The sequence below is a fragment of the Ornithorhynchus anatinus genome, chromosome 12 (assembly GCF_004115215.2).
Source record: "Ornithorhynchus anatinus isolate Pmale09 chromosome 12, mOrnAna1.pri.v4, whole genome shotgun sequence".
In the NCBI taxonomy this organism is placed as follows: domain Eukaryota; kingdom Metazoa; phylum Chordata; class Mammalia; order Monotremata; family Ornithorhynchidae; genus Ornithorhynchus; species Ornithorhynchus anatinus.
The window spans coordinates 26,793,350-26,820,464 of NC_041739.1; the positions used below are offsets into that span (position 1 = coordinate 26,793,350).

The window sequence follows — 27,115 nt, forward strand, 5'->3', positions numbered from 1 at the left end:
TGGCTGATGACAGTGAAAGGTGAAACGGTATATTAAAGCTGCCCAGCTTAAACTGCAATAAGAACCTCCTTGCTTACCTCCCTGCCTCCAGCCCCTCCCCAGTCCAGGCTACCTTTCATTCTGACGCTGTGGCGATTTTAGGAAAATATCATCTCTGCACACTTCTCTGTACCACTCAGAAACGGCCAAGAGTTGCCCACTCATCTTCACACCGAGAGAAATGCCTGACCAAGAGAAACGCTTTAAGGTTCTCCATCGGCTCTCGGTACCTGCAGTAGCTCCTGTGAAATAGTAAAAGAACGATAAGACTGTGAGCTCTTCTCTAGACTGTCAGTTTATTGTGAGCAGGGAATGTCCCTGTTGTTGAATTGTATTTTCCCAAGCGCTTAGTCCAGTGCTCTGCACACAGTAAGTGCTCAATAGGTATGATTGAATGAATGACCGGCTGAAAAGATGTAATTCAAAAAAAGTTAAGGCTTCTCTAGTGCAGTGTATTGGCTCAATTACTTTATTGACAAGTCTAATTTGGTTTGCATAGGTTGCTATCTATTTCTATTTATAGGTAGCTGTCCCTTTGAGAAAATGTTGTTACTGATGCTGTGCTTGTGTGTGAATGTAGCCACAAAGATCGACGTACCCTGACACCTTGTTTGGATATTAAAACTGACCTTTGCTATGCTAATGTCGGAAAAGCTAATCTTAGAGAAGCAGCGTGGCTCAGTGGAAAGAGCCCGGGCTTGGAAGTCAGAGGTCATGGATTCAAATCCCGGCTCTGCCACTTGTCAGCTGTGTGACTGTGGGGAAGTCACTTACCTTCTCTGTGCCTCAGTTACCTCATCTGTAAAATGGGGATTAACTGTGAGCCTCATGTGGGACAACCGGATTACCCTGTATCTCCCCCAGCGTTTAGAACGGTGCTCTGCACATAGTAAGCGCTTAACAAATACTAGCAGCATTATTATTATTATTAATGGGTTTGTCCAGCTCCGGGACTGTCTGTTTCTAGTCTGCCTCTTGCTATCTTCATGAAGATCTTCATGAAGTCCTCGCTTGAGTGAAACCTCTCTCCTGATTGCTGCCTGCCAAGTTGGTGTGCCCGGTGTGGGGTTCTTCCACCAGTCCACTGCTAAATCGCTATATTTAAGATATACTTCGCTATGTTTTATGTTTGCTCTGCCCACCTGGCTTGCACGCTCCCCCTTTCAAGTCAGCAGACAACAGCTGCTTAGATATCTTGCTGTCGTACATTTTTTTTTTTTTCACAAGTGCACCCCAGCAGAGCTGTGTTGCTGTGATCACTGCTTCGGTGCTTGAGTGCTGACCGCATTCCAGGACCTCATTTTTGGTCATCTTGTCCTGTCATTTGATGTTGAGTGTGGCTCATAGGTGGTGACTGTGAAACTGCTGTAGAAACTGGGCTCGTCTTGTGTCTTTTCCTCTGACTTCGTCTATGTATTGTTGGAAAGTGCAGTGGCTAGGAAGCAGAATGTAATGCCAGATTTGAGTTCTGTGATATCGATGGTTGGTTGTGGACAGGTTTCCCAGGTATGAGCTGATTCACAACTTCCATTTTCTTCTTAGGTACTTTCAGACCTTAGCACTGTAATAACGTAAGGGTCCTGATGAATTTCTCAGGGCATTCAGCTTTACATAACAGTTTGAGAGGCCTTTACCATCGATGCTGTCATTTTATCTCATTCTGTCCATTCTTCATCCCCTTTGGATATGAGATGAAGTTATTATCCCTATTTTGCAGGTGAGGAAACTGAGGCACAGAAAGGTAAACAGACTTGCTCAAGATCACAGGAACTAAGGGAGCCAGGGACTAAGACCCAACTTACTTGACTACTCTTCCCTCTCTGCCTCCCGGGAATAATGATAGATGAATAATGGTTTGTAGTTTAGTTTGAAGTCCCAATTGTAGGAGGTTTTGCTGTGAACTTCATGCCGTTTCAAGGGACCGTTCCTTTTTCTGAGATTAAAGGGGAGTGTGAATTGGTCCAACTGAGGACTGGAACATTCCTGGAGTGTGCGGGATAAATGAAATCCCATCTTGAATTCACTTTGATTATTTTAACGATGTGCCCGGTCCTTTGTGCATTAAATTAATTGCAAATGGGGAGTCAACCACAAGGGATAGGAAAGTGGCAGAGCTTTCTGTCCCTCCCAGAGGCCTGAGGATTAGGCAAGTCTCAAATTGAGTGAAGCTCATGGGTTCTGTCTTTAATAGAGGTGGCCCTTGGCTCTTGGCATCAAATAGAATGATATGTTTCCCATCCCTTGCTGTTGGGTTCCTTGGTCTCTCCAGCCCAGCCCAATCCTTTGTTCACGCCTCCCTTCAATTCACCCTCATGCCTTTTTTAATGGTTTTTATTCATTCAATCATATTTATTGAGTGCTTACCATGTGCAGAGCACTGTACTTTTTTTTAAGCACTTACTATGTGCCATGCACTGTACTAAGCACTAGGGTGAATATAAGCTGATCAGGTAGAACAGTCCATGTCCCACATCGGGGCTCACAGTCTTACTCTTCATTTTATAGATGAGGTAGCTGAGGTACAGAGAAGGGAAGTGACTTGCCCAAGGTCACACAACAGTCAAGTGGTGGAGTCAGAATTAGAACCCAGATCCTTCTGACATCCCAGGCTCATGCTCTCTCCAATATTTGAATTCGGGAAATTAATACTTGAATATAGAAAGTGTATGTTACTGGGTGCAGAGCACTGTTCTAACTGCTGGGAAAGAGTATGCAATTATCCAAACATTTATTATCCAAACTACTTAGATGTCTCAAGCAGCATGGCCTGGGGGATAGAGCATGGGCCTGGGAGTCAGAAGGACCTGGGTTCTAATCCCGGCTCCGCCACTTGTCTGCGGTGTGACCATGGACTAGTCACTTAACTTCTCTGTTGCCTCAGTCACCTCATCTGCAAAATGGGGATTAAGACTGTGAGCCCTGTGTGGGACATGAACTGTGTCCAACCTGATCTATCCCAGTGCTTAATACAATACCTGGCACACAGTGCTGAACAAATACCATTAAAAAAGTGAATGGATTTTCAAAAGAAAATTGAGTGTGTGCCATTACAATAACCAAATATAATTATCTAATTTCGAGGGGGTATTGGAATTGTCTGAAGTAGTCTCAGTTTTCTCCTCTATTTTGATTATAAACTCTTGGAAGACAAGCTATTATCAATGTATCTTAACTGTCTGGAAAACCCCATGAGTTGGGGAAGCAAGGTGCAACTTTGTGCTCTTCTTTTGCGCCACAGAGTTGCGCGAGTTTGTGGAAAATCCCTTGAGTTGGGGAAGTGGAAAGCATCTTTGTGATCTCTTTTTTGACCACAGAGGTGTGTGAGGAAGGCAACTGAACTTGTAATCAGCGACGCTATGTACCTTTTGCTAAAACTAACCGCTGAAGTGATTATTATTGTATTGTTCCTCTGTGGCAACTTGAGACTGTGGAGAGGGACAGGGAGGATACAGTGGTTGATCAGGCATTTCCCCTTCATTTCCTTGAATTTAAGGAAAATCTCTATGCGTTGCCATCCTGAGAACTCCCCTAGAAAGGCATAAAATTAGTCAGATTTCAATCGGTGGCATTTATTGAGCACTTACTATGTGCAGAGCACTGTTCTAAGTGCTTGAGAGAGTAGAGCATATGAAAGTTGGTAGACCCACCCTCGGGATCAGAAGTATCTGCCTTAAGGACATAATGCTACTGCTGAATCAGAGCAATGGTCCTTTTAGGCTAAAATTTTATCTCTGACGGTGGGAGTGGGTTGCTTGGAGAAGCTATGTGATTGCCTTCTTGACACCCATCCTCATATTTAGAAATATACAGTCAGTTTTTAAACTCCTTTTTGGTGAAGAGCGCTGTACTAGGTGCCCTGTTCATAAGGAGGTTACAATTTAATAGAGGAGACATGTGGAAAAAATACTAATGAATAATGTGAGTAGGAGAAAGAATAAGGGCAAAATAGGTAATAGAGAAAATATGCCAGGATGAAATATCAGAATCAACCACTCAATCATATTTATTGAGAGCTTACTTTGTACAGAGCACTGTACTAAGCATTTGGGAGAGTACGGTGTTACTGAGTTGGCTAGACACGTTCCCTGCCCAAATGGAGCTTACGCTTTAGAGCTTACAGAATAAATTAGCGTAACTGATTGAATGTACACCTATATAGACCTGCACCCTATGACTGGTCCTTGAAGAATAATCTTTTTACTGATTATCCCGGTTAGACCGGAAGCCCCATGAGGGCTCGGATTGCATTAATTAACTCGTATTGTACTCCCCCAAGTGCTTAGCGTAGTGCTCTGCACACAGTGAATGGTCAATCAATGCTGTTCTATTGATTGGTAGGGGTCCACCCTCCCCATCCCCCTAGCTTGTCCCCTCTGGCTTGGTCTTGCCGAAGGATCTTGTTATCATCATCGTCGTTAGTATTTATTGAGCGCTTACCGATCATAGAGCACTGTACTAAGCACTTGGGAGAGCACAGTACAGCAGAGTTGGTAGATGTATTCCCTGCCCACAGTGAACTTACAGTCTATAGGGTGAGCTTATAACAACAATAATAATTATTATATGGTATTTGGTTAAGCGCTTACTATATGTCAAGCACTGTTTTAAGCACTGGGTTAGATACAAGTAATCAGGTTGTCCCACGTGGCGCTCACAGTCTTAATCCCTATTTTATTCGTTCATTCAATTGTATTTATTGAGCGCATACTATGTGCAGAGCACTGTACTAAGCGCTTGGAAAATACAATTCAGCAACAGAGACAATCCGTCCCTACCCAACAACGGGCTCACAGTGTAGAAGGGGTGAGACAGATAACAAAACAAAACATGTAGATAGGCATTAATAGCATTAATATAAATACATAGAATTATATATACTTCATTAATAGATAAATAGAATAATAAATATGTACATATATACACAAGTGCTGTTGGGCGGGGTGGGGGGTAATAATAATGTTGGTAATGTTGGTATTTGTTAAGCGCTTACTATGTGCCGAGCACTGTTCTAAGCGCTGGGGTAGATACAGGGTAATCAGGTTGTCCCACGTGAGGGTCACAGTTAATCCCCATTTTACAGATGAGGTAACTGAGGCACAGAGAAGTTAAGTGACTTGCCCACAGTCACAAAGCTGACAAGTGGCAGAGCCGGGATTCGAACAAGAGCAGAGGGAGGGAGTAGAGGCAATGGGGAGGGGAGAAGGAGGAGGAGAGGAAAAGGGGGGGCTAAGTCTGGGAAGGACCTTGATGAGGTAACTGAGGCATAAAAAGGTTAAATTGCTTGCCCCAAGTCATAAAGCAGACAAGTGGCAGAGACGGGATTAGAACCCCTGTCCTCTGACTCTCAAGCACGTGCTCTTTCCACTAAGCCACCCTGCTTCTCTGCTTCTTTTATATTCCCCTGAGTTCCCACCTCCCAGTGCAGGTTTAAGTGCCCTCTCGAATCACCTTCTCCCTAGAGTTTCAGGTGTGTGAGCTCCTGGGGTAGTCACCAGCCATCACTCCTCAGGAGTTTTTGGGAAGTTATCCAAAAAATATTTTTTTTGTTAGAAATCAACAGTGATTTGTCAGTCTTCCTGCAAGACTGATTAGTTGCTGTTTTGAAGGGGCTTTAATGCCTGTGGGAGATAAATAATAACAGAATGAAGGCTTTAATCAGATTGTCCTGTGGCTGAGAAATAAAAGTGTTTTCGTTATTGCTCACCAAGACCTCTTTTCAATTAGCTAATAGTCATTTACTCATTTCTTCAGGCGATACATTCCTCTCAGTTTTGTGGGTAACAAATGAGACCTGATCTTATATAACTGTTTTGATCTTATAGCCTTGTCCCTGCAGGTTAAAATGAGAGCCAAACACAGCATCCTAGGGGCCCACGGAGAAGCTTACAATTGTCCTCAAGCTTTTTTATTTAATTAGTAAAGAGGAAAAATAAGTGGGAAGAAGCGGCTGTCGACACGCTCTGTGACATTGGCCATCACAGTTAACCTTTCTGGGTCTAAACTTTCTTGTAAAGAGAAAATAAAACCTGAAGTGTTGGAGATAAGGAACTGGCAGCGGCTTTTGGGTTACTAAAGCGGGGACCCAGGGGCTGGTCAACTGATAGGGCCACCTCAGGGGTTCAGATTCCTCTCAAGCTAGCCTTCTCTACTGAAACCGAGTGAGATTCGAGGCTACAGTGAACCCCACTGGCAATCTTTGGGTAGGTTAATCAACCTGCGGTGTTTATTGAGTGGGCATTGTTTGCAGAGCACTGTACTGAGAATGCAATAGAGTTGATAGGTAGGATCCTTGCCCACAAGGACCTCACAATCTAGAGGGGAAGAGAGACATTGAAGTAAATTACAGATAGGGGTAATGGCAGAGTATAAGGATGTGCCCATCAGTGCTGTCGGGGGTAAAGCCTCTATTGAGCACCCACTGGTTACAGTGGGACTGTTCAGAGCGAAGTGCAGTACGATTCCCAAGAACTATTTTGATCGGCCATCGGCATTCAGCGGCGGCGGCTAATCCATTTGGATTTCTGAGAGGGGGCGTCAGAGAGACCTCCAGCCATCTCTACATATTTGAATCCACTCCCTTTCAAATGAAAGAGGCTTGATGATGTTTCCGAGGTGAATTCTCAGCAGGCCAACCGCTCTGTTTTCAATCGACTCTGAGTCCTGGTGAGATCACAGACTCCCGCTCCCGGAGGTGGCAGAGGTGGTGGAAGCAATGGCAGCCTCTCTGTCACCCTGGGGCAGCTGCTGCTGGGGTGGGGGTCCAGAATGCTCCTTCCCTTTGGCCTCCCCAAGCTGAGTTCTCTTGTGACTGGAGTCCTCATCCCCCTCAGCGTCCCTGAAGGCAATGGCAGCAGCTTGATGATGACCCAGAAGTGCCAGGCCTGCCGCTCTCCCCCTGGTTCCCACCTCCCCTCCAGCACAGGGCAGAGGTTGGAGCACAATGAGTATGGGGAACCAGTGTCTTGTCTTATCTTACACTTTCAAGTCATCCCCTTGATTCTATTTATTGCTATTGTTCTTACCTGTCCGTCTCCCCCGATTAGACTGTAACCCCATCAAAGGGCAGGGACTGTCTCTCTCTGTTACCGATTTGTACATTCCAAGCGCTTAGTACAGTGCTCTGCACATAAGTGCTCAATAAATACTATTGAATGAATCTCCTACCTGTAGCAACATAATGGACACAATGGGGATTGAGATTGCGAGCCCCATGTGTCCAACCCGATTTCCTTATATCCTCTCCAGTGCTTACTACAGTGCTTGGCATAAAGTAAGGGCCTAACAAATACCAAAATTATTATTATTATCAGTGTTGCCAGGGCAGGGAAGGGGGATCGCATGCCCTCCCCGCATAAGCAGGAGCCAAAAAATAGCACTTGTGTTAGGCGATGGGTGCTATATCATAATAATAATAATGGTATTTGTTAAGTGCTTACTATGTGCCAGGCACTGTATTAAGTGCTGGAGTGGGAGCAAGAAAATTGGGTTGGACATCGTCCCTGTCCCACGTGAGGCTCACAGTCTCAATCCCCATTTTACAGTGAAGGAACTGAGGCCCGGTGAAGTACTTGCCCAAGGTCACACAGCAGACAAGTGGCGGAGCCGGGATTAGAACCCATGACTTTCTGACTCCCAGGCCCGTGCTCTATCCAGTATGCCATGCTGCTTCACTGGTAGCGGTCGTGCCCGGGCTAAGTCCCTGGGCAGGACTGAGTTCAGCCTCTGCGCTAGGTGCTGCAAATATTACTCTAACCTTCTTCTAATGCAGCCTTCTCACTGTTCTTCGTTCTCATCTGTCTCACCGCTGACCTCTCACCCACATCTTAGCTCTGGCCTGAAATGACCTCCCTCCTCTTATCAAACAGACAATTGCTCTCCCCACTTCAAAGCCTTATTGAAAGCCTTTCTCCTTCAAGAAGCCTTCCCTGACTAAGCCCTCCCCTCCCCTTCTCCCACTCCCTTCTGCACCGCTCTCACTTGCTCCTTCATTCATCTTCCCTCCCATCCCCACAGCACCTACCTATATATCTGTAATATGTTTATTCATATTAATGTCTGTCTCCCCCTCTAGACTGTGAGCTCATTTTGGGCAAGAATGTGTCATTTAGCATGGCTCAGTGGAAAGAGCCCGGGCTTGGGAGTCAGAGGTCATGGGTTTGAATCCCGGATCCGCCGCTTGTCAGCTGTGTGACTGTGGGCAAGTCACTTGACTTCTCTGTGCCTCAGTTACCTCATCTGTAAAATGGGGATTAACTGTGAGCCTCACGTGGGACAACCGGATTACCCTGTATCTACCCCAGCGCTTAGAACAGTGCTCTGCACATAGTAAGCGCTTAACAAATGCCAACATTATTATTATATTGTACTCTCCCAAGCGCTTAGTACAGTGCTTTGCACACAATAAGCGCTCAATAAATATGATTGAATGAATTGTCCAAAGACACCCTCCCCACACACACATGGCCTGGTCTGGGAGTGGCCAAGTTAAGTGGATACTTCAGGTTCCGTGGCTACCGAGGAGGAGGGAGAAAACAATCAGATGTACGGCCCCTTCCTCCCACCCCATTACTTGGGCGAGATGTGAACCGGTCTTACCAAATTCCCTTTGCTCCCCATGTTGGCATTAGAGTGGGCTCTGACTTGGCCCTGGAAGCTGGACAAGGGCTGTAATAATAATAATAATAATAATGTTGGTATTTGTTAAGCGCTCACTATGTGCAGAGCCCTGTTCTAAGCGCTGGGGTAAATACAGGGTAATCAGGTTGTCCCACGTGAGGCTCACAGTTAATCCCCATTTTACAGATGAGGTAACTGAGGCACAGAGAAGTGAAGTGACTTGCCCACAGTCACACAGCTGACAAGCAGAGCCGGGAGTCGAACTCATGACCTCTGACTCCGAAGCCCAGGCTCTTTTCCACTGAGTCACGCTGCTTCCCACAGAGATAAGTGGGAAGGTGTGACATGCAGTTCCTTCCTTTCTTCCTCTTACCCTCAACTCAGAAGCTTATCAGAGCAGGTAGGGAAAGGGCAAGTTGGGGGCCTGTGGCAGGAGAAGAATGAGGGGCGGGGAAAATATCTGGGCAAAAAACTTGCCCGAGCATGCCGAAGTCTCCAGAGAGAGAGAGTAGTGGTGGTGGGGAGAGGGGAGGAATTCTCCTTCCTCTAAACTGACTTGAGGGGCAAAAACTCCTTCTCTCTGGGCAGATCTAGGCTACATTTTGAGGAGAGTGCAGTAAAGGTCATCAGGGCTTTCTTTCAACAGAACCGCCAGGCCTGCGACACCAGGCGTGTGAATAGCAGCCTCGAAGCTAATGAAATTACAGTTTCTCCTTGGCCTTCATCCAGGTGGTCAGGTGCAAATGTTTTTAACCCTGTAGACACAGAAAGCTGTCCCAAGTGGAGGTCAAAAGGAAGTATTAGAATTAATAGCTGACTGAATCATTCAGGGAGTTGAGCTACCTCAGAGAGAGATAAAATCCAGAGGCCCCTAAGGAATACCGTGGAGGTTTAGTGTAGGAAATAACTCCCAGGAGTGTGGAACGGAAACCTAGGAATTGATGGCAACACGTATCCCGAGCAATTGTCAGGTGCAGGCTGTCTGGATTTTGGTTTGTCTTTGAAGGTTGCATATGGATCCCTTGTAAAAGAAAAAAAAATGAAATAAGGAAAAAATGTGTTTCACAGTTGTGACTAAATGACTTCTGCCTTTATATAACTACTCCAGCTGTTCCAGGAATTCCTGGAACCCAGTGGGACAGTTGCTCTTTCTGCCCCTGTGCGTTAAGTAGCAGAGGCATCAGCATGACAGCCTGCATGCCTCAGAAACCAGAGTGAAAGGGGACAGAAAAAAATCCAGATGGATCTCAGAAGATATTTATTTCTTTTTTTTCCCTTTTGGCCATGGGAATAGTTGCCTTCTGAAAGAATTCACCAGTCTCAGGCTTTAAAAGTTCAAATAACCACCACATACCTTAACATAAAAACAAGAAAAGAGCTATAATGCTCACCGGAATGGCATCACCACCTCTGGTTTAATATGTCAATTTCGAAGCCGTGGTCGGAGTTCCGGCAGAGAGTATCATCTCAAAAAAGGATTTTATCAATTGTGGAAGTTGGTGAGAGGGAAGCCTGTCTGCCTCCACAAAATAGAGCTTGCATAAGCAGGTTACATAATAATGTTGGTATTTGTTAAGCGCTTACTATGTTCCAAGCACTGTTCTAAGCACTGGGGTAGATACAAGGTAATGAGGTTGTCCCACGTGAGGCTCACAGTCTTAATCCCCATTTTACAGATGAGGTAATTTAGGCACAGAGAAGTTGTGACTTGCCCACAGTCACACAGCTGACAAGTGGCAGAGCCGGATTCAAACCCATGACCTCTGACTCCCAAGCCCGGGCTCTTTTCCCTGAGCCACGCTGTTTCCCTATCTTTTCCTTTCCATTTACTCCACTGTAGTTAAAATTCTGAGATTCTAGGTCACCCTTCTTCATTTCGAAGGAGAGGCATCGTGCAGGGCTAGAGGAGCAAATTATGTTGGTGGGATTGCAATAAGCCATGTTGTTGGATAATGTTGTTCCTTTGTTCCCTCCTTTCCTGCTGGCAAACTTATCTCGCTTTCCTTTTTCCTTAAGCAAAGTCTGTCCACTCCTTTCTCACGGTAAATCCGAGGAAAGGCCATTTGGTGTCAAGTCCTCACTAGGAGGGCCGAGAAATTCTGGCTCAGTCCCACCCACTCTCTGGGTTGACTCAACATCCTTCACCTCCGTGGCCCTTATTTTACCCCTTTGCATCTCAGTTTACTTTCCTGTAAAATATCCAACTCTCTGTTTGGTGGTGAGGCTGTTATTGCTTATAAAGTGACTTTTGGTCCCTGACAATAGGTAACTACAAGATGGCTTTATTGTATTAGTCCAGTTTGTTTTGGGGAAAAATAAAAAACAATCGCTGAAACAGGGTTTGTACCCACAAGCAACCATACAAAAACAGTGGCCTGCAGGAAGGCAAAATGTCAACATTTTAAATAACCGATTAAGCCACCACTGTTATCTCCACCTGAGAAATATTTCTAATATATCTAATAAGGTCATGGGATCCTCTAATAGTTCAGATGATTATCCAACTTAGATGATTTAGTTGTGAAGACCGGGGACTGGACAAAATGACCTTTTTATGGTTCCCTACTCAAGCATTTGATTGATTAATGGAGAACAGAATTATAAACTCTGGAATAGAACATCTAAGCCCTAAGAAATCTAAAACTGGAATGCTCCTACAGTAGAAAAATTGAGACTGTCAATCCATTGAAAGATGACCCTTAACCCTGACTGTGTCATGGGACAGATAGTTGGGGGTTAGATTGTTTGTTCAAAACGTGACTTTCCCATGACCGGCGTTTCCATTGATTTGAAAGGGAATTCCACTGGGACCAATGGGAAACTGGCTGTAGAGACTGTGCAGGCCACCACTCAGTCACTGCTTTAAAAGCAGCTCCGTTTTATAGTCCTTGAAAGCCTTTGCCCTCTGGAGGCTATTCTTTTCCACACTGCCCGTTTAACTAGTCGGCAGCCTTGGAACCCCGAGGCTGCATTGGCTGCGCCATCTGAAAATCCTCACTGGAATTTCCTCCTCGTCTGCCAGCTCAGAGGCGGACCCTAGACAGAATGGGCCTGAAAAGCAACATAGCTAGGTGTCTAGAGCACGGGCCTAGGAGTCAGAAGGACATGGGCTCTAATCCCGTCTCCACCCCATGTCCACTGTGTTACCTTGGGTAAATCACTTAATATATCTGATCCTCAGTTACCTCATCTGTAAAATGGAGATTAAGAGTATGAGCCCCATGTGGTACTGTGTCCAACTTGATTAAGTTGTATCTACCCCAACACCTAGAGCAGTGCTAATCTAGCTCCATTTCTGGGCCTCATAAGCGGGGAATACCCATGGCCAGGGCTGTCTGATTTGGCTCCTGTCACCAACACTATGAGAAATAGAAAAAGTACAGCATTTTAAGGGGAAGGTTGTTGTAGAAGCCCTGTGTGTCCCTTCTTGTGAGTGAAGGTTGCTTAGCACTATGCTTTTATTAATCCTTTGGAAAAGTTTCATCAGTGAAGCTCCAGAACCCAGAACCTTCCATTTTTTCTTTTCTTTAGGCACCTGCACAGCACGATTACAGAGTATCTAGTCATTTAAATCTGAAAGTGTACATTAGAAGGCAAGGAACTCCTCCGGCTCCAAATCATTTAAAAATTTCCAATTCCAGCTTCCCTTGGGCAAGTGAAACCTAGTGTAACTGTATATGAAATATTTAAATAGTCTGGTGGAATTTGAGGGAAGAAGGGTATTTTTGTGTTGGGCGTTGAAGTGGATTGAATTGCTTAATGGAGGACTTGGTGTGTATTTAGAAACTCTAGACTTTGGAAAAACCGTGTGAGACAAACACCCACTTCAGGCGGTTTAGAGTCTATTGTGCGGGAGTTGGGAAGGAAACACTGGACATTTAGAGGCACTTGGGGTCTGAATTCCAGGACTTTAGTTAAGGATGCAGTTAGGGGCAATGAAGTGTACGTATGCACGCACACACACATCAGTTTTAGAAGTGCGGTTGCTGGGCCTTGTGTAACTTGTGTAACTGAAAGTAAAATATTTGATTTGAAATAAATAGATCTTTCATTTCCTTTTATGTTCTTTTACTTATTAATATTAGTTTGCCATTTCTTTGCCTCTGAAATAAATATTGCTTCACCATATGATTCAATTGTGAAGAAATAGCCATTTCAAAATACGTTCTCCATAACGGATACATTCCAGAAAAGCAGGAATTCATCCATAAACCAGACTTATTTCTGTGGCTTCAGAAGCAAAATGGTCTAATGGAATGAGCAAAAGCCTAGGAGTCAGACGACCTGGGTTCTAATCCCAGATCTGCCATTTGCCTGCTTGACCTTGGTCAAGTCACTAAGCTTCTCTGTGCATCAGTTTCCTCATGATTCCTCATCAGAGAAGCAGCGTGGCTCAGTGGAAAGAGCATGGGCTGGGGAGTCAGAGATCATGGGTTCAAATCCTGGCTCTACCGCTTGTCAGCAGTGTGACTTTGGGCAAGTCACTTAAGTTCTCTGTGCCTCAGTGACCACATCTGTAAAATGGGCAGTAAGACTGTGAGCCCCACGTGGACAACCTGATCACCTTGTATCCTCCCGAGCGCTTAGAACAGTGCTTTGCACGTAGTAAGCGCTTAACAAATGCCAACATTATTATTATTATTATCAGTAAAATGGGGATTCATTACCTGTCCTTCCTCCTACTTAGACCGTGAGTCCCATGTGGGACAGAGACTGCGTCTGACCTGATTGTCTTGTATCTATCCCAGTACTTAGTACACAGTCAAGCTTTGATTATTATTAGAATTAAAATCACTATTGTTCAGCTGGTTTGTAATTTTTTTTTTCAAGCAACAGCAGTTCTAAGATCCATAGTACTGTATAAGCTCTTTGAGGACTGGGATCATGTTTACCAGCTCTATTATATTGTACTCTCCCAAACTCAGCACACTGCAAGCACTTAGTAAATATCATTTATAGATTGACTGATTGATGGAACAGTGCTTTCAAATGCTTCAAAATCTGTTCAAGAGCAAACCTAAAATTCTTCATATGGATGAATGCATACTTTATACAGTATTGTTATTTAAAACTAAAGATACAAGTATTTGAGAGATCATAAGTAATGCTTTTAATCCAAGAAGTGTCCTAGTGAGATCAGAGCTCATTATCCTCACTAATGAGAAAAATCATAAAACAATATGAGTTTAGATAACACCTTTCTTTTATCCACCCCAAATCTTTTCCTTAAAGATGAGAACACTTATTCAGGATGAGTGTCCCCAGCTCACAACGTGGTCAGTCTGGCTTTGCCACTGATACGCCACCTCCAAACCCCTTTTGAGTAGAAAAAAGTCAAAATGATTGTGAAAAAAGCTTGTTATCATTTCTATACTTGATTTAGATTCAAAATAAAAAAAAGTCTTGCAATGTTTTTCCAGGCCATTTTTTTTTTTAACCAATTTGTAAAGTGATATCTGCCATGAAGAATATTATTTTTCCCTTTCAAAGTCACCAATGCTCATCATTAAGAATGACCACTGAAGTGAATAACGTTTGTTGTGCCTTTAGAAGATTGTTATTCCAACATCTGATTGTATCTTTACATGATTTAGCAGGAGTGGACCTTTCTTTTCCTGGAGCTACCTTAGGGTACTAAACTCTGGCTAACTTTGATCCAAAGTTCATGAAATATAGCACACTTTCTGGAGGGTACTAGGGGTAGGGTATCTTTTGTTGGATAACAGTTAATCTTCCAGCCTTCAGACTGATTCTTAAGGTTTTGGTAGGACCATCATCTATTGCTCTTGAGGCTAGTAGAAAACACTTTGAAGTGGCAGAGAATAAGCTTGTGGCTAATGTCTTCCTCACTGAGAAATATGTTGGTTCCTTGAGAAGATGAGAGAAAGCTTTATTCGTTGAGGATACTTTCCTCCTGGTGACCTGTTCTCTTTCCTTTTTGAGAAGAGAGGAGAAGGTCAAAAAGATGTTAGATTTGTATGGATTGTTTTCCCTTTTGTAGATTTCTGATTATCCATATTCAATTGATTCTCTTTCAGTTCTGCCGCTTACAGAGTGACTTCAGAAGAATATAACATTTCTCTGCTTTCATCCAATTTAAAGTTGTGGATCTTATATATTGTATCAATCACCACCTCACATCTCTTTTGAATCACCCTCAAAAGCTTTATTTTGGTACTTCTTTTTCATTTATCTGCTACAAAATGTTTATCCTTTTCTGCAACTATTTTTTTCTATTCCTTGCCTTTACAATTCCTTTGAACAAGCCCATAATAACCTCCTTGAATTACTGTAGACCTTGAGTTTATAAGATATCTTTATTTCTCAGAACTCAGTGTTCTCAAATATATTATCTTTTATTCTCCCAATATCCCTGCAAGATCAGAAGGGATTATTGCTTTCGTTTTATAGTTGGGGAAAAAAGAGGCAAAAATAAGTGCACTGACTTGTCAGGGGTAAAGCTGGGACCTGAACCCAGGTATCCAGATCCCCAGCTCATAGAGTTTCTCACTGGACCACATTGTCTCTCGTCCCATCCTTTCTGTGATTGTTATTAGCGCAAATAGTGTCCCTGTTACTGCCAGAAGCCAGGAGAAAGTTTGAAGGTGAGATTCATTCATATACCAATAAATGGCACCATTTTTCAGTATTCAAAATTGGCAAAGTCCTAAAGAGTTCAAAGAGCTGGATTCAGAACTAAGACAAAGTCCTCAAGTAGAGGCTGAGAGGCCTAAGCTTTGGTCAGGTGTGAGTATGGAATAAGAGCACTTTCAATTTATATGTTTTCCTCTGAAATGTTAAAAGCTAAAAGCATAGCTATTTTTTCTCCAAATTCTCTATGTTCTCCCATTTTTTTTGGATCTATCAGTAATGACACTAGCTTTTCACTATTAAACATTTTGAAGTTTCAACCTTCAAAGTGAGGTGCCCGTAACTGACTTTGGTAACTACTGTGTACTAGAAGAAGAAAAAATCACTGTCAAATATGGAGAAGATGAATTAATTTTTCTGCCTAAAGAACACTTAGTTGAGGGAGATGGAGGAATTAACAGAAAACAGCCCCGTGGTTAATAATAATAATAATAATAATAATAATGTTGGTATTTGTTAAGCGCTTACTATGTGCCGAGCACTGTTCTAAGTGCTGGGATAGACATAGGGGAATCAGGTTGTCCCACGTGGGGCTCACAGTCTTAATCCCCATTTTACAGATGAGGGAACTGAGGCACAGAGAAGTTAAGTGACTTGCCCACAGTCACACAGCCGACAAGTGGCAGAGCTGGGATTCGAACTCATGAGCCCTGACTCCAAAGCCCGTGCTCTTTCCACCGAGCCACGCTGCTTCTCAGCAGCGGTTGAAAGATGGTTCTCATTTCAAGAATCCTGTGCTCTGCTGAGGCTCCGGCAGGCAATCAATTAATTAATTGTAAGCGTTTGGGAGAGTACAATATAGCAGAGTTGAGAGACACATTCTCTGCCTGCACTGAGCTTACAGTCTAGAGGGAGCTTGTTTTCATCCACAGAGTAAGCAACTTGGGCTTTGTCATCAGGAGACTGGTGAAGCCAAGTAAGTTGTGGAGTGTACTCCAAGGTGCCCTTTCCCACCTCTTTAGTGATCCCTGTGTCCTGCGGTAAAATGTTCAGGGAGAATCACTTGGACCTCTGTGGACCTGGATGTGTTTTGGTCCAGTCCTGAAAGTAAGAAGAACTCTTGGAATGTGCACAGTAAGGACATAGCTACCGGTGTGGGCATCCCAGTACAGAACTGTGGGGCCCTGGACCGGGGACTCTGTGGCCACTTGGGGATTGGGCTGCCAGGTGCACGGGAGGCTGTGAAACAGGGCCCGACCTACACGATGCCAAGCAGCCAGGCAGCTACCATCACTACCAGTAGCCCCCACAGCGAGCCAGCATGGGCCCAGATGGGCATTAACTTCACTCCGGATGGGGATTGGAGGAAGCTGGCCCATAGCCCTACTGCCCCTCTCAGCCCATTCAGGGTGCTTTTTTCAAAGGCCACCCTGAAGCCTGCTGCCTGGGCACATTCTTACAGTCCATGCTGCAAACTCTAGTTACCTTCTGAGCCGCAGATTCCTCCCTCAGCAAGGGCCGTTCAGAGGAGCAGTCCTGCCTGGACAGGACAGGGAAGGAAAGAGTTTGCCTCAATTTGCCCTATTCCCCCTCTGTGCCTGCTCGCCAGGTCCCTCCATTTCCCACCCACTCCACCCACCCCATAACTCCAATTAGGTGGTTGTGAATTTAATGTTTTTATTTTCTCCTTTGATTTTGCCTAAACTGGCTCAGGCTAGGCCCATTAGCATAAATATCATGAATAATCCCCGAATCAAAGGCGTTCTGGTTTGTGGGCTCGATGATGATCAAAGCAGGGAAATGGGAGGAATGTGAGGTGCAGAGGCATAGGGTTCTGTGTATAGCAGGAGATATCTGTGTATTGTACTTTCTGAAGTGCTTAAGACAGTGCTCTGCACACAGTAAGCTCTCAATAAATGCGAATGAATGAATGAATGATTGAACCAATTATAGGCATATCACAGGTTATTAGAGAGAGAGGCAGGGATATGAGGGAACATTTCAGGGATATTAGAGTACTCAAGAAGGGGTGAGGGTGAGAAGAAAGCATTTTACTTACTGTTGCAGGCAAGTGGTTCTTGTGGTTCCACAGGAAACCCCTTCTGCCATCTTCTTCACCCACTTCCTCCCCAGAAGGACACTAGCCCTAAAACCCCAAACCTGCTTCTTCCTGCTGGTCCCACAGTTCCTCTGCGATCCTTATCCTCCGAGACCAGGTCTATGCCCTCAGGCCCATGGCCACCTCTCTACGAAGGCCCTTTGCAGCCCGAGCCACCTTGGACCCCTATTGCTCTGGAGGAGTGGAAACCAAGTGGCATCTGGGCAGATGGTATGGTGGGTGGCCCCTCCAAGCTCCCCTGCCATCCTGGGCCTGCATTTAAGGATTCAGCCCAGTTAGGGAGAGATTGGTGCAGGGAAGTGGCATGGCTGAGGGTTGGGTGGAGGTTCAGGACCATTGCAGAGAGACAAGGAAGACTCAGATACTTTGAATTTGCTATTCTGGGACTACTCTGTTCTATTTTTTCTTTTTTTTGAGGGAAAGAGTTAATTTTGTTCAGATAGGGAGGTGGTGGCGGTATTGGAAGAAACCAGTAGCAGAACTTTAAAGGATTTTAGGAGGGTGGGGCAAGTGGTGAGAAGTGGGAAGGGGGTGGGACAGGTAAAGAAAAGAGGAATATCTGGGCAGGTGGCAGCTTCAGAGTGAATTATGTTTGACATGCCTGTGATAGTAAGTGAGGGTCATGATGAATTACTGGAATACTTGGAAAGTTAGATGGGGCATCCCCAACAATTAGGATGGATGCTATCAGGGGCGTCATCTGAGCATCCTTTGTTGCCCTCCCCGGAGGCAGGAGACTGGGCTGGGTGGATCATTGTTCTGGCACTACTTGTGAATCTGAAAAGAGCTGTACATCATGTAAGGTCTGATATATGTTAGTGATATTTTCTCCAGAGGCCCCTCTCCTTCCCTCTGAGGCTTGCAGATCTTCCCTAGCTAGAAGCAGCGTGGCTCACTGGAAAGAGCACGGGCTTTGGAGTCAGAGGTCATGGGTTCGAACCCCGGTTCTGCCACTTGCCAGCTGTGTGACTTTGGGCAAGTCACTTAACTTCTCGGTGCCTCAGTTCCCTCATCTGTAAAATGGGGATTAAGACTGTGAGCCCCACGTGGGACAACCTGATTCCCCTGTGTCTACCCCAGCACTTAGAACAGTGCTCGGCACATAGTAAGCGCTTAACAAATACCAACATCATTATTATTATTATTATTAGTCCCAGCTATGCCTTTGGGAATCTTCTTGTCCCTGCTAGCTGTCACCCGGGTGAGCCATTTTTTTTCTTCACTCACATCTCCTACCTCCCAGCTCCCATCTGTAATCACCTACCTCTCGGCACCCATCTGTGCTCCATTACTTTGACCTCTTTTAGATTGCTTCCCAATGGTTTTGGTGACATTTTCCCTCCCTTATTGCCTGAGTCCACCCACCTTTCTTTTTTAAACTCCTCCCACCCTCTGTAACCTGTTCCTATCCCGGCCATGCCCATCTCCTCCCAGTTATCACCATTCTTGTCCCAGGGATGTAGCTACATGGCTCTCCCCAATCCTGTAAGACTCCTTTGTCCACTGCCTCCTCACCATTGGATTGCTCGGGAAATGGAAATAGTAGGGCCGGGAGGGACCCTTCAAGTCAGCAACAGGGCAGGGATAACAAAGAAAAAAGACTGAGGATTGAGGGTTTAGGAATTGAGAGCAAGGGACCAAGGAGACTGGTGAGATTCCTCTGAAACTTGAGAATGGGGAAACAAATTTGAAGGAAGGCAGGATGAGCAGAAGTGGGGAGATGGGGGGAGGCAGGAATAAGGGTGGGGTGAATAGGGAGAAAAGTAGTGGCCTACTTGTGTGACAGCTAAGAGAGAAGCATCTCCCGTGCCATGGCCAGTGATGACCAGCTAGTCCATACTTCTGACATGGGTCTAGTCCTCACCCTTCTGCCTTGACTTTTTTCAAGTTCAGTCCATGTGATGAAGTTTTCCCACTCCCTCTCAACCCCAGTAAAGCAACCAGAACACTGAAATTAGCAACCAGAACTTGACAAGTCTGGAGGCCAAAGAGAAGTTGCTGCCCTAATCCCTCTCTGTTAATAAACTTCCCAGTTCCTACCGTGCATTATCCTGAAACTTCATGAGAAACGAGATTCATTCTGCTGCTAAGAAAATGCTGCCCACACCTATATAATATATATATATATCATATATATATATATATATATATCTAGCTATAAATCTGTCTGCAGATATATAGCTAGATATATATTTATATACATAAATATGTCAGTGTATTTCTTCATGAGGGGTATGCATGACATACCTCAGGGCTTGATTTCTTCATTTGTAAGATGGAATTCATGATACAGCAGAATGACTGTGCAAGTAGATGGATATTAGCCATTATTAGAAATCTTCAGTTGTGCAGGTACAGGAGTGTGAATTGGGAAGAAACCATAAAAGACGACATTGTATCATCCTACATTTGTCTTAAGATTACTTGGGATCATTCTGCTTCTGGATATATGGAGAATTGAGGAGATAAAATATTTCAAATGGGCCTTCTGCTTTGTATTCAGGAGATAAACACATGGCAATTTGAATTCATGTTAAAGCCAAGTTCATATCAAAGAGTTGCTATTCTGGGGTTACTCTTTGTTCCATTACAATTTTTTTTTCAAGGACAAGGGTTAATTCTGTTCAAGCTAATCTTTTTGAGACTTGTTTGGCGGGCTAAGAAAAGCAACATTGATGGTTTTATTTGCTGTAAGATGGGACACATATTGGGGAAAAAAAAACCAAGTGGCTAATGTAGTATACACTGGAGATTTGAATTTAGAAAATGGCTTTGAATTGCTATAATTTCACTTGGGGAATTGGGGGGTGGGAGGAAGGGCATTCAACCAGAAGGGAATCAGTGATTTCTCTATTCAAAAAAATTATTGTGAGATTGCCTCTTTGGTTTATAGAAATTTTTTAGTTCTTTCATTTTTAATCATGCCTTGGACTATAGTGAAAGCTGATGTTCCCCATTTTTCCACACATTATTTCCTTCCCTTAATGCTTACTTCATATCACATGGGAAATTTTGAAGGGTATTTTACCCCACAAAAGAGCAGGTTTATAAACTCTCTGAGTATCCTTCTACCTGGTGGGTGCAGAACAGGAAGTGGAGTTGGTGGTCGACAGAAGCGAACTGGTCTGGGTATTGCTTTCCCAATCAGATGGACTGGATTCAATATTATGGAATGTGAAGGGTTCGGACAGTCTTAAAGCGATCCATCTCCCTTCATCTCAAAGCTTGACTGGAAATGTTCATTGGTCAGTTGACCCACGCTTGCTTAGAGTCAGTTTACAAGACTGCTTTTCCCCTCTCTTTAGAAGACTCCAAAATCAGGATACTGAGCCTCACTGAGAGAGGAAAAGGATATTTGATAAAGACTGAGTAATGTATGCAATTCAGTCATTTTTCAGTTAAAATAGTGTTTGAATGATTTCAAGGGAAAAACAGAATAAAGAAAGAATAGATAACTCTCTGCCCTGGGATGGGGTATATCTTTAACTGCCAATCACCTCTTTAGGCTCAATCCAGGTCTCTGACTTTCTTGTTTTTGTTCCCCGTGGTCAGCCACAGAATGGGTGGTACGTAGGTCATCCTTTGTAAAGAAATCTCATAGCACAGACCCTGTGCAACCCCAAATGAAGGCCAAAAGTAATTCCTGTCTCTGCGGCTGACACTGAAGAGGGGGACATATATGCAGTATTGAATGACATGAATTATGTGAGGACACAGTCCATCCCCAGATCTGTCCAGGTTTAGGGTGCGAGGCACAGGAGATAGGCCCCAAAGTGCTCTGTCTCCCCCAGTCCCCTTGTCCAGGTCAAGTGGCCCTAAATGAAGAGGTTGAGACTTAGCTGCTCTCTTGTGGTGAGTCTGCATCTGCAATATGTCTTCCCCCCTCGTGCCCCCAGGTTCTGGTAGGACTTCCTCACTGCGTGGGCACAGTGTCACCCCTGCTCCAACACATACTCTGGGCCCTTCCTACCCACTGTTGTTCCCAAGCGGACCTGCTCCAGACTCAGATGATGGGGTTCCGCTTGGGCTGGGCAGACCTGGACCAGAACTAGGACTAGTTTGGATGGGCTGAGTAAATCCACCCTGTGCAGCGCCTTCAAAGGACCCTTGTAGCCATTCATTCATTCAATAGTATTTATTGAGCGCTTACTATGTGCAGAGCACTGTACTAAGCGCTTGGGATGAACAAGTCGGCAACAGATAGAGACAGTCCCTGCCGTTTGATGGGCTTACAGTCTAATCGGGGGAGACGGACAGACAAGAACAATTGCACTAAACAGCGTCAAGGGGAAGAACATCTCGTAAAAACAATGGCAACTAAATAGAATCAAGGCGATGTACAATTCATTAACAAAATAAATAGGGTAACGAAAATATATACAGTTGAGCAGACGAGTACAGTGCTGTGGGGATGGGAAGGGAGAGGTGGAGGAGCAGAGGGAAAAGGGGAAAATGAGGCTTTAGCTGCGGAGAGGTAAAGGGGGGATGGCAGAGGGAGTAGAGGGGGAAGAGGAGCTCAGTCTGGGAACGCCTCTAGGAGGAGGTGATTTTTAAGTAGGGTTTTGAAGAGGGAAAGAGAATCAGTTTGGCGGAGGTGAGGAGGGAGGGCGTTCCGGGACCGCGGGAGGACGTGACCCAGGGGTCGACGGCGGGATAGGCGAGACCGAGGGACGGCGAGGAGGTGGGCGGCAGAGGAGCGGAGCGTGCGGGGTGGGCGGTAGAAAGAGAGAAGGGAGGAGAGGTAGGAAAGGGCAAGGTGATGGAGAGCCTTGAAGCCTAGAGTGAGGAGTTTTTGTTTGGAGCGGAGGTCGATAGGCAACCACTGGAGTTGTTTAAGAAGGGGAGTGACATGCCCAGATCGTTTCTGCAGGAAGATGAGCCGGGCAGCGGAGTGAAGAATAGACCGGAGCGGGGCGAGAGAGGAGGAAGGGAGGTCAGAGAGAAGGCTGACACGGTAGTCTAGCCGGGATATAACGAGACCCCGTAATAGTAAGGTAGCCGTTTGGGTGGAGAGGAAAGGGCGGATCTTGGCGATATTGTAGAGGTGAAACCGGCAGGTCTTGGTAACGGATAGGATGTGTGGGGTGAACGAGAGGGACGAGTCAAGGATGACACCGAGATTGCGGGCCTGCGGGACGGGAAGGATGGTCGTGCCATCCACGGTGATGGAGAAGTCTGGCGAGCCAGCCAGGAGCCCACTCTGGCCGGAACCTTTGGATCCTTTGTCCCCATTTCTTTCCACTTTCTTATCCTTATAGCATTTTGATGGAGAATTAACTTCCATACTTTGATAACATTTTTGTACTCTTTCTTGAAATTGAAAGAATATCCCTTCTCACCATTATCGATTACGAGTGTCCTTTAGGAGACTGTACTAGGATAATAGAGTGATATGGCTACTCTTGGATTTATTGTAATGCCCTCCATGGTCAGAAGTGAGTTTTTTCATATTTTAGTAACTCAGACACTAGCATATGCTCTCTTTGGTGTTTTGGTTGAAAATCAGGCTTCAGAGATAGCTCCATAAAGAGACTGGGAATGGTTTGCTATACAATAAAGGCAAGCATTAGAAGTCTTGGGTGAGGTTTCACCCTGAGGACTGACCCAATGGACAGTTGCACATAGGACTGTGCACATTCTTTTAGCAGAGTCACGATAAAGAAAGGTGAAGCTGAGTTCAGTTTTCCCTCCTGTAGAAGCTCAGAAAATTTAGGAACGATAAAAGGGCCACTCTGAATGGGTGTTGGAAGAGTAGCCCCCCCAAAGTAGGCACATAATGATTGATCATTACTGAATATCGATTGACAAAGATTGAATATCCATCAGGTAAAGGAAAAATAAAAACTAGCAGCAGGAAAAACTATTTTCTCTTTCAGAAATATTCAGAAAATGTTTTTCCCCTCGCAGGTCCGCACCAGTGCCCTTCACGAACACAAGGAACCACAGTCAGAAGTTGGGGTAAGGAGATTTTACTGTTGATACACACCAGTGCATAGATGAGTTGTTCAGTTCTTCCCTGGCCTTGGGATAGGTGCTGAAGAACGCAGTTGGATTAAATGAATGGCGTGGGGGAGACTGGTTTAAAAGGAGACTCCCCAATGATGGCTCAATTTCTCTGAATCTTTGTGAATCTTCCTCAGACAAATTCCTCACCTGCTCTCGGTTCTTTTGATTGCTAGCACTTACAGTGAGCAGCACACAGTACTAAGAACTGGAAATTGCAGACAGGATCTGCACTGTCCAAGAAAGAGGAGAGGACAGACTGGTATTGAAATGGTATTTTCCTCCTTTGGGCTGTACTAGTGTTGGAGATTCCGCGGATCTGCTTTCTAGGGAAGCTCTCCCTTCCTTAGGTCGTTGTCTCTGGGAGAAGACTCCACAGGACTGGTTGCATTTATTCTACAGTGAACAGTAGTGACTGCCAGGAGGAGGAGATCTCACTTTCACTTACCTAAATCTCCTGATAGAGGAGTTATCCTGCTTTTTGGTATAACAAATGTCTCAGATTATTTCCAAACCTCAGGCACGGGCTTTCTTTCCCAGGGCCCATCTGAAGTCAGGACAGGCCAAAAAAGATTTAATCATTTCTACCTCTCCTTTCTACTCCTTTTTTGACCTAGTTTCTTGGGATTCCCTGATGATGAGGGATCAAAGAACTTATTTGCTTCTGGCAAATATATTTGAGTTCTCTCAGTAGAAGAAGAAAGTGAGGATCAGGAAAGGGAAGGGAGAGGAATCTACAGTTGTGAGTGGGAGGGTCACTTCAACTTTTCAGAGTGAAAGATCTCAAGGAAAGTTTTCAGAGGAGAGGAGCGTGACAAAGACAGACCCAGGGGCTTGTTCACAATCTTTAATTTTGTATTTAACATGTGACTCAGAGGCTGCTGATTAGCAAGCAAGTTATTTAGGGGCACTGTCACAGCAATGTCCCAATGCAGGAAGTTCAGTTTAGCTGTAGTGAACCACAAGCACTTAGTACAGTGCTCTGCACATAGTAAGCGCTCAATAAATACTATTGAATGAATGCATTTTAAATTACTGATGATTTCCACATTTCAATTGCTGGAACTTGTCAAGTGTGCTGTTCACTTGCCCTCTCCCTTTCATCACTCTCCCCATCCGCTGTTACTCTCCCTTTAGGTGAATGATTGAACATTTCATCAGGAACTGCAATGCCTATCTACTGCAGTGTTCTTAAGGAAGATTTATAATTGGATACCCTGTTTCGAGGATAAAGTCTGAAACAGGGAGTTATGGGACACAAGGTGTAAGCATACATCCAAGCCACAAAATAGAGAGGGGCCACATGATATGAAAATTTGGCTCAGTGTGGACTCTATTATATCTACAACTGGAACTAAAATGGCTCAGGGTCCATCCTCTCCCACACATATGCTGCTCTCTCTCCACCTTTCTCAGACATGGCTGAATGAAAGTTCTAATCCTGGCCTCGGACTTTCCTGGAAAAAAGACAGAAAAAGGCCCTTTTCTTTGAGTTCTCCCTAGGGTCTGTCTGTATTTTCCTGCTTTGTTTCAGCTTTTCTATCTCAAGTGTGGCCCTTTAGGACAGGACCTTCTTTTCTCTCTGTTTCTCACACATTTATGAGAACTGTCTAGCTCTCCCAATGAATCAATCAATGATATTTATTGAGCACTTATTGTGTGTAGAACACTGTACTAAGTACTTGGGAGAGTACAATGCAACAAGATTGGCAGTCACACTCCCTGCCCACATTGAGCTTACAGTCTAGAAGGGGAAATGCAGATAGATCCAAATGCATAGACAATGGAGAAGGCAGAGGGAGTTGGAGAAAGAAGGCTTAGTCTAAGCACCTCTTGGAGGGCCATCAAGCAGCTTTTCTGAGGCTGGTGAGGGAGCAAGATGGGATTTATTTGACATGCTAACCCAGAGAGTTCATGATTCTAGTCAAGTACCATCCTCCAAAAAAATAAATCTTTTGGATGTTACAAGCCACAAATCACATAGATATGATTGCTCAGCATTACAGTCAAAACATGAATTGACGTCTGCAAGGAAGACTCTTTACTGAGGGAAAAAAATGGACCCTTCATTTATGCCCACAAAGCACACATGATTGCCAGTCATAATCAGAGTAAGGCATGGGCACTTCCTCTGATGATGGCATCAGAGGAAGAGGTAAAAGACCCTAGATTTCAGTTTAAGTTCTCCAGATTGAAATTTTGTAGTATTCTATGTTCAACAGAGGAAGTCAGCTGTTGGGAATAGGAAGCATTACTTTCTCCTCCTCAGTCTTCTACTGTTAGGTGTCCCTCATACCACACAGTGAACCTATTTTATTTCCACTCATTTTACAAAATTTACTAGCTTTTTCTGGGTGGTTTTTTTTTTTTTAATCACAAGGGTGTTCGGGCAAGAAGTACAGGGAGTTCTTCTCTGAACGGGTGTGTTCTTAAAGAATCCTGCGTTAGGAGAAAAATTACATTATAGTAGCTATTGATTCAATGGTTTATGATTCAAAGATATCAACATGACAGATATTTTTTGATGCAAATTCTTTATTATTGCCTTGTTAGGCACACTAGCAGAATGCTTTATATCTTTGGCACTAGTTGCTCTTCCACTATATTAAATACCATATAGTTCCCCAAACACAAAGAAACACAAAGCTGTGTATGGTATGGTACAGTAAGGCTGAGACAGAGGCTGGGACATGAAATAGCAACATCTCTTAGCCAATGCTTTGTGTATGTACACATCCATATCTTCCCTTTGAAGTCCACTTGCACCACCTCATTATTTGAACAACCTCATGTGAGAAGAACGATTCCCTAATGCATCCATCATGGTATTTCCCAATGGAATGATGAAAACATTGGTTTATCAGAACTGGATAAATTCGTTGCTGGCCTAAAGGTTTATTTCAGAGTAAATCTTGGAAATTTCAAGAATGATTTTAAAATATATCAAACCATCCATGTCCTCTGGCTTTGATAACAAATACTCAACATTACCTCCTCCCAACATATTCATTTTAGAAAGTAATGGACCAGGTTAATGATGAGCTATGAGAAATTTTTGTCAAATCTTTCCCTACTGCAATATCTTCATAAATTTAACAGCCTGAGTGCCTTTGGGTTTCAAGGCAGTATCAAGTTCCTGCTTTATTCTTAATTTCAAACAAATACTTTGTTCGTATGCTGGGGGAAAAGGAAGTGAGGAGAAACATTTCAAAAGTTCAGAGTGTACATCTGAATTTAAAGTTGCTTTAACGTCAGCTACAAATGGGTTTTAATTTGCTATAAGAAAATGGATTGCGTAGTGTATACTTTTTGGGAGAAGGTCAGTGTCCAGTCATTCTCTTTCAAAAGTGATCTGGATAATGCTGTCCAGAAGTCAATGACCTGTATAAAGGAGTCCTTAGGCTTTTTTTAGGTAATGATCTCAATAAATACTTTGGGCCTGTATAATGTCAATAGTATTTATCAAGCAATTACTGCCTGCAAAGAACTGTACTAAGCACTGGGAGAGAATACGGAGGTGGAAATTAGGCATTGTCCCTATCCCCTTGGGAACTCACAATCTAAGGAAAATTTTCCTATAAATTGGGAACGATGTCAAAGGCATATATCAGCACACTGATATACCCACAAAGATACTCCTTTTCTTTATAGGCCATCACTTCCTCTTCTGACCTCCTTTCCTTTCACTTATCTTCCTTCCCTCCGCTCAGCTTAATTCAGCAGCTAGCATACTCCTCTCTTCATGCT

At 44.2% G+C, this 27,115-nt stretch overlaps 1 protein-coding gene and 1 non-coding gene across 6 annotated transcripts in view; one reads left to right on the forward strand and one right to left on the reverse strand.

Moving 5' to 3' along the window:
- The window catches only part of INPP4B (inositol polyphosphate-4-phosphatase type II B), a 463,330-nt gene that overhangs the window by 250,124 nt on the left and 186,091 nt on the right, over window positions 1–27,115 (forward strand). For all 5 annotated transcript variants that reach the window (XM_007668427.4, XM_039913682.1, XM_029076612.2 and 2 more), the window contains exon 8: window positions 23,273–23,323. In XM_007668427.4, coding sequence (XP_007666617.2) covers window positions 23,273–23,323 — 51 coding nt within the window. The remainder of the gene's footprint in view (window positions 1–23,272; window positions 23,324–27,115) is intronic.
- MIR1386 (microRNA mir-1386) lies at window positions 22,483–22,578 on the reverse strand. The gene has a single exon (NR_034841.1). It is a non-coding gene; the product is annotated as a microRNA mir-1386 (primary transcript).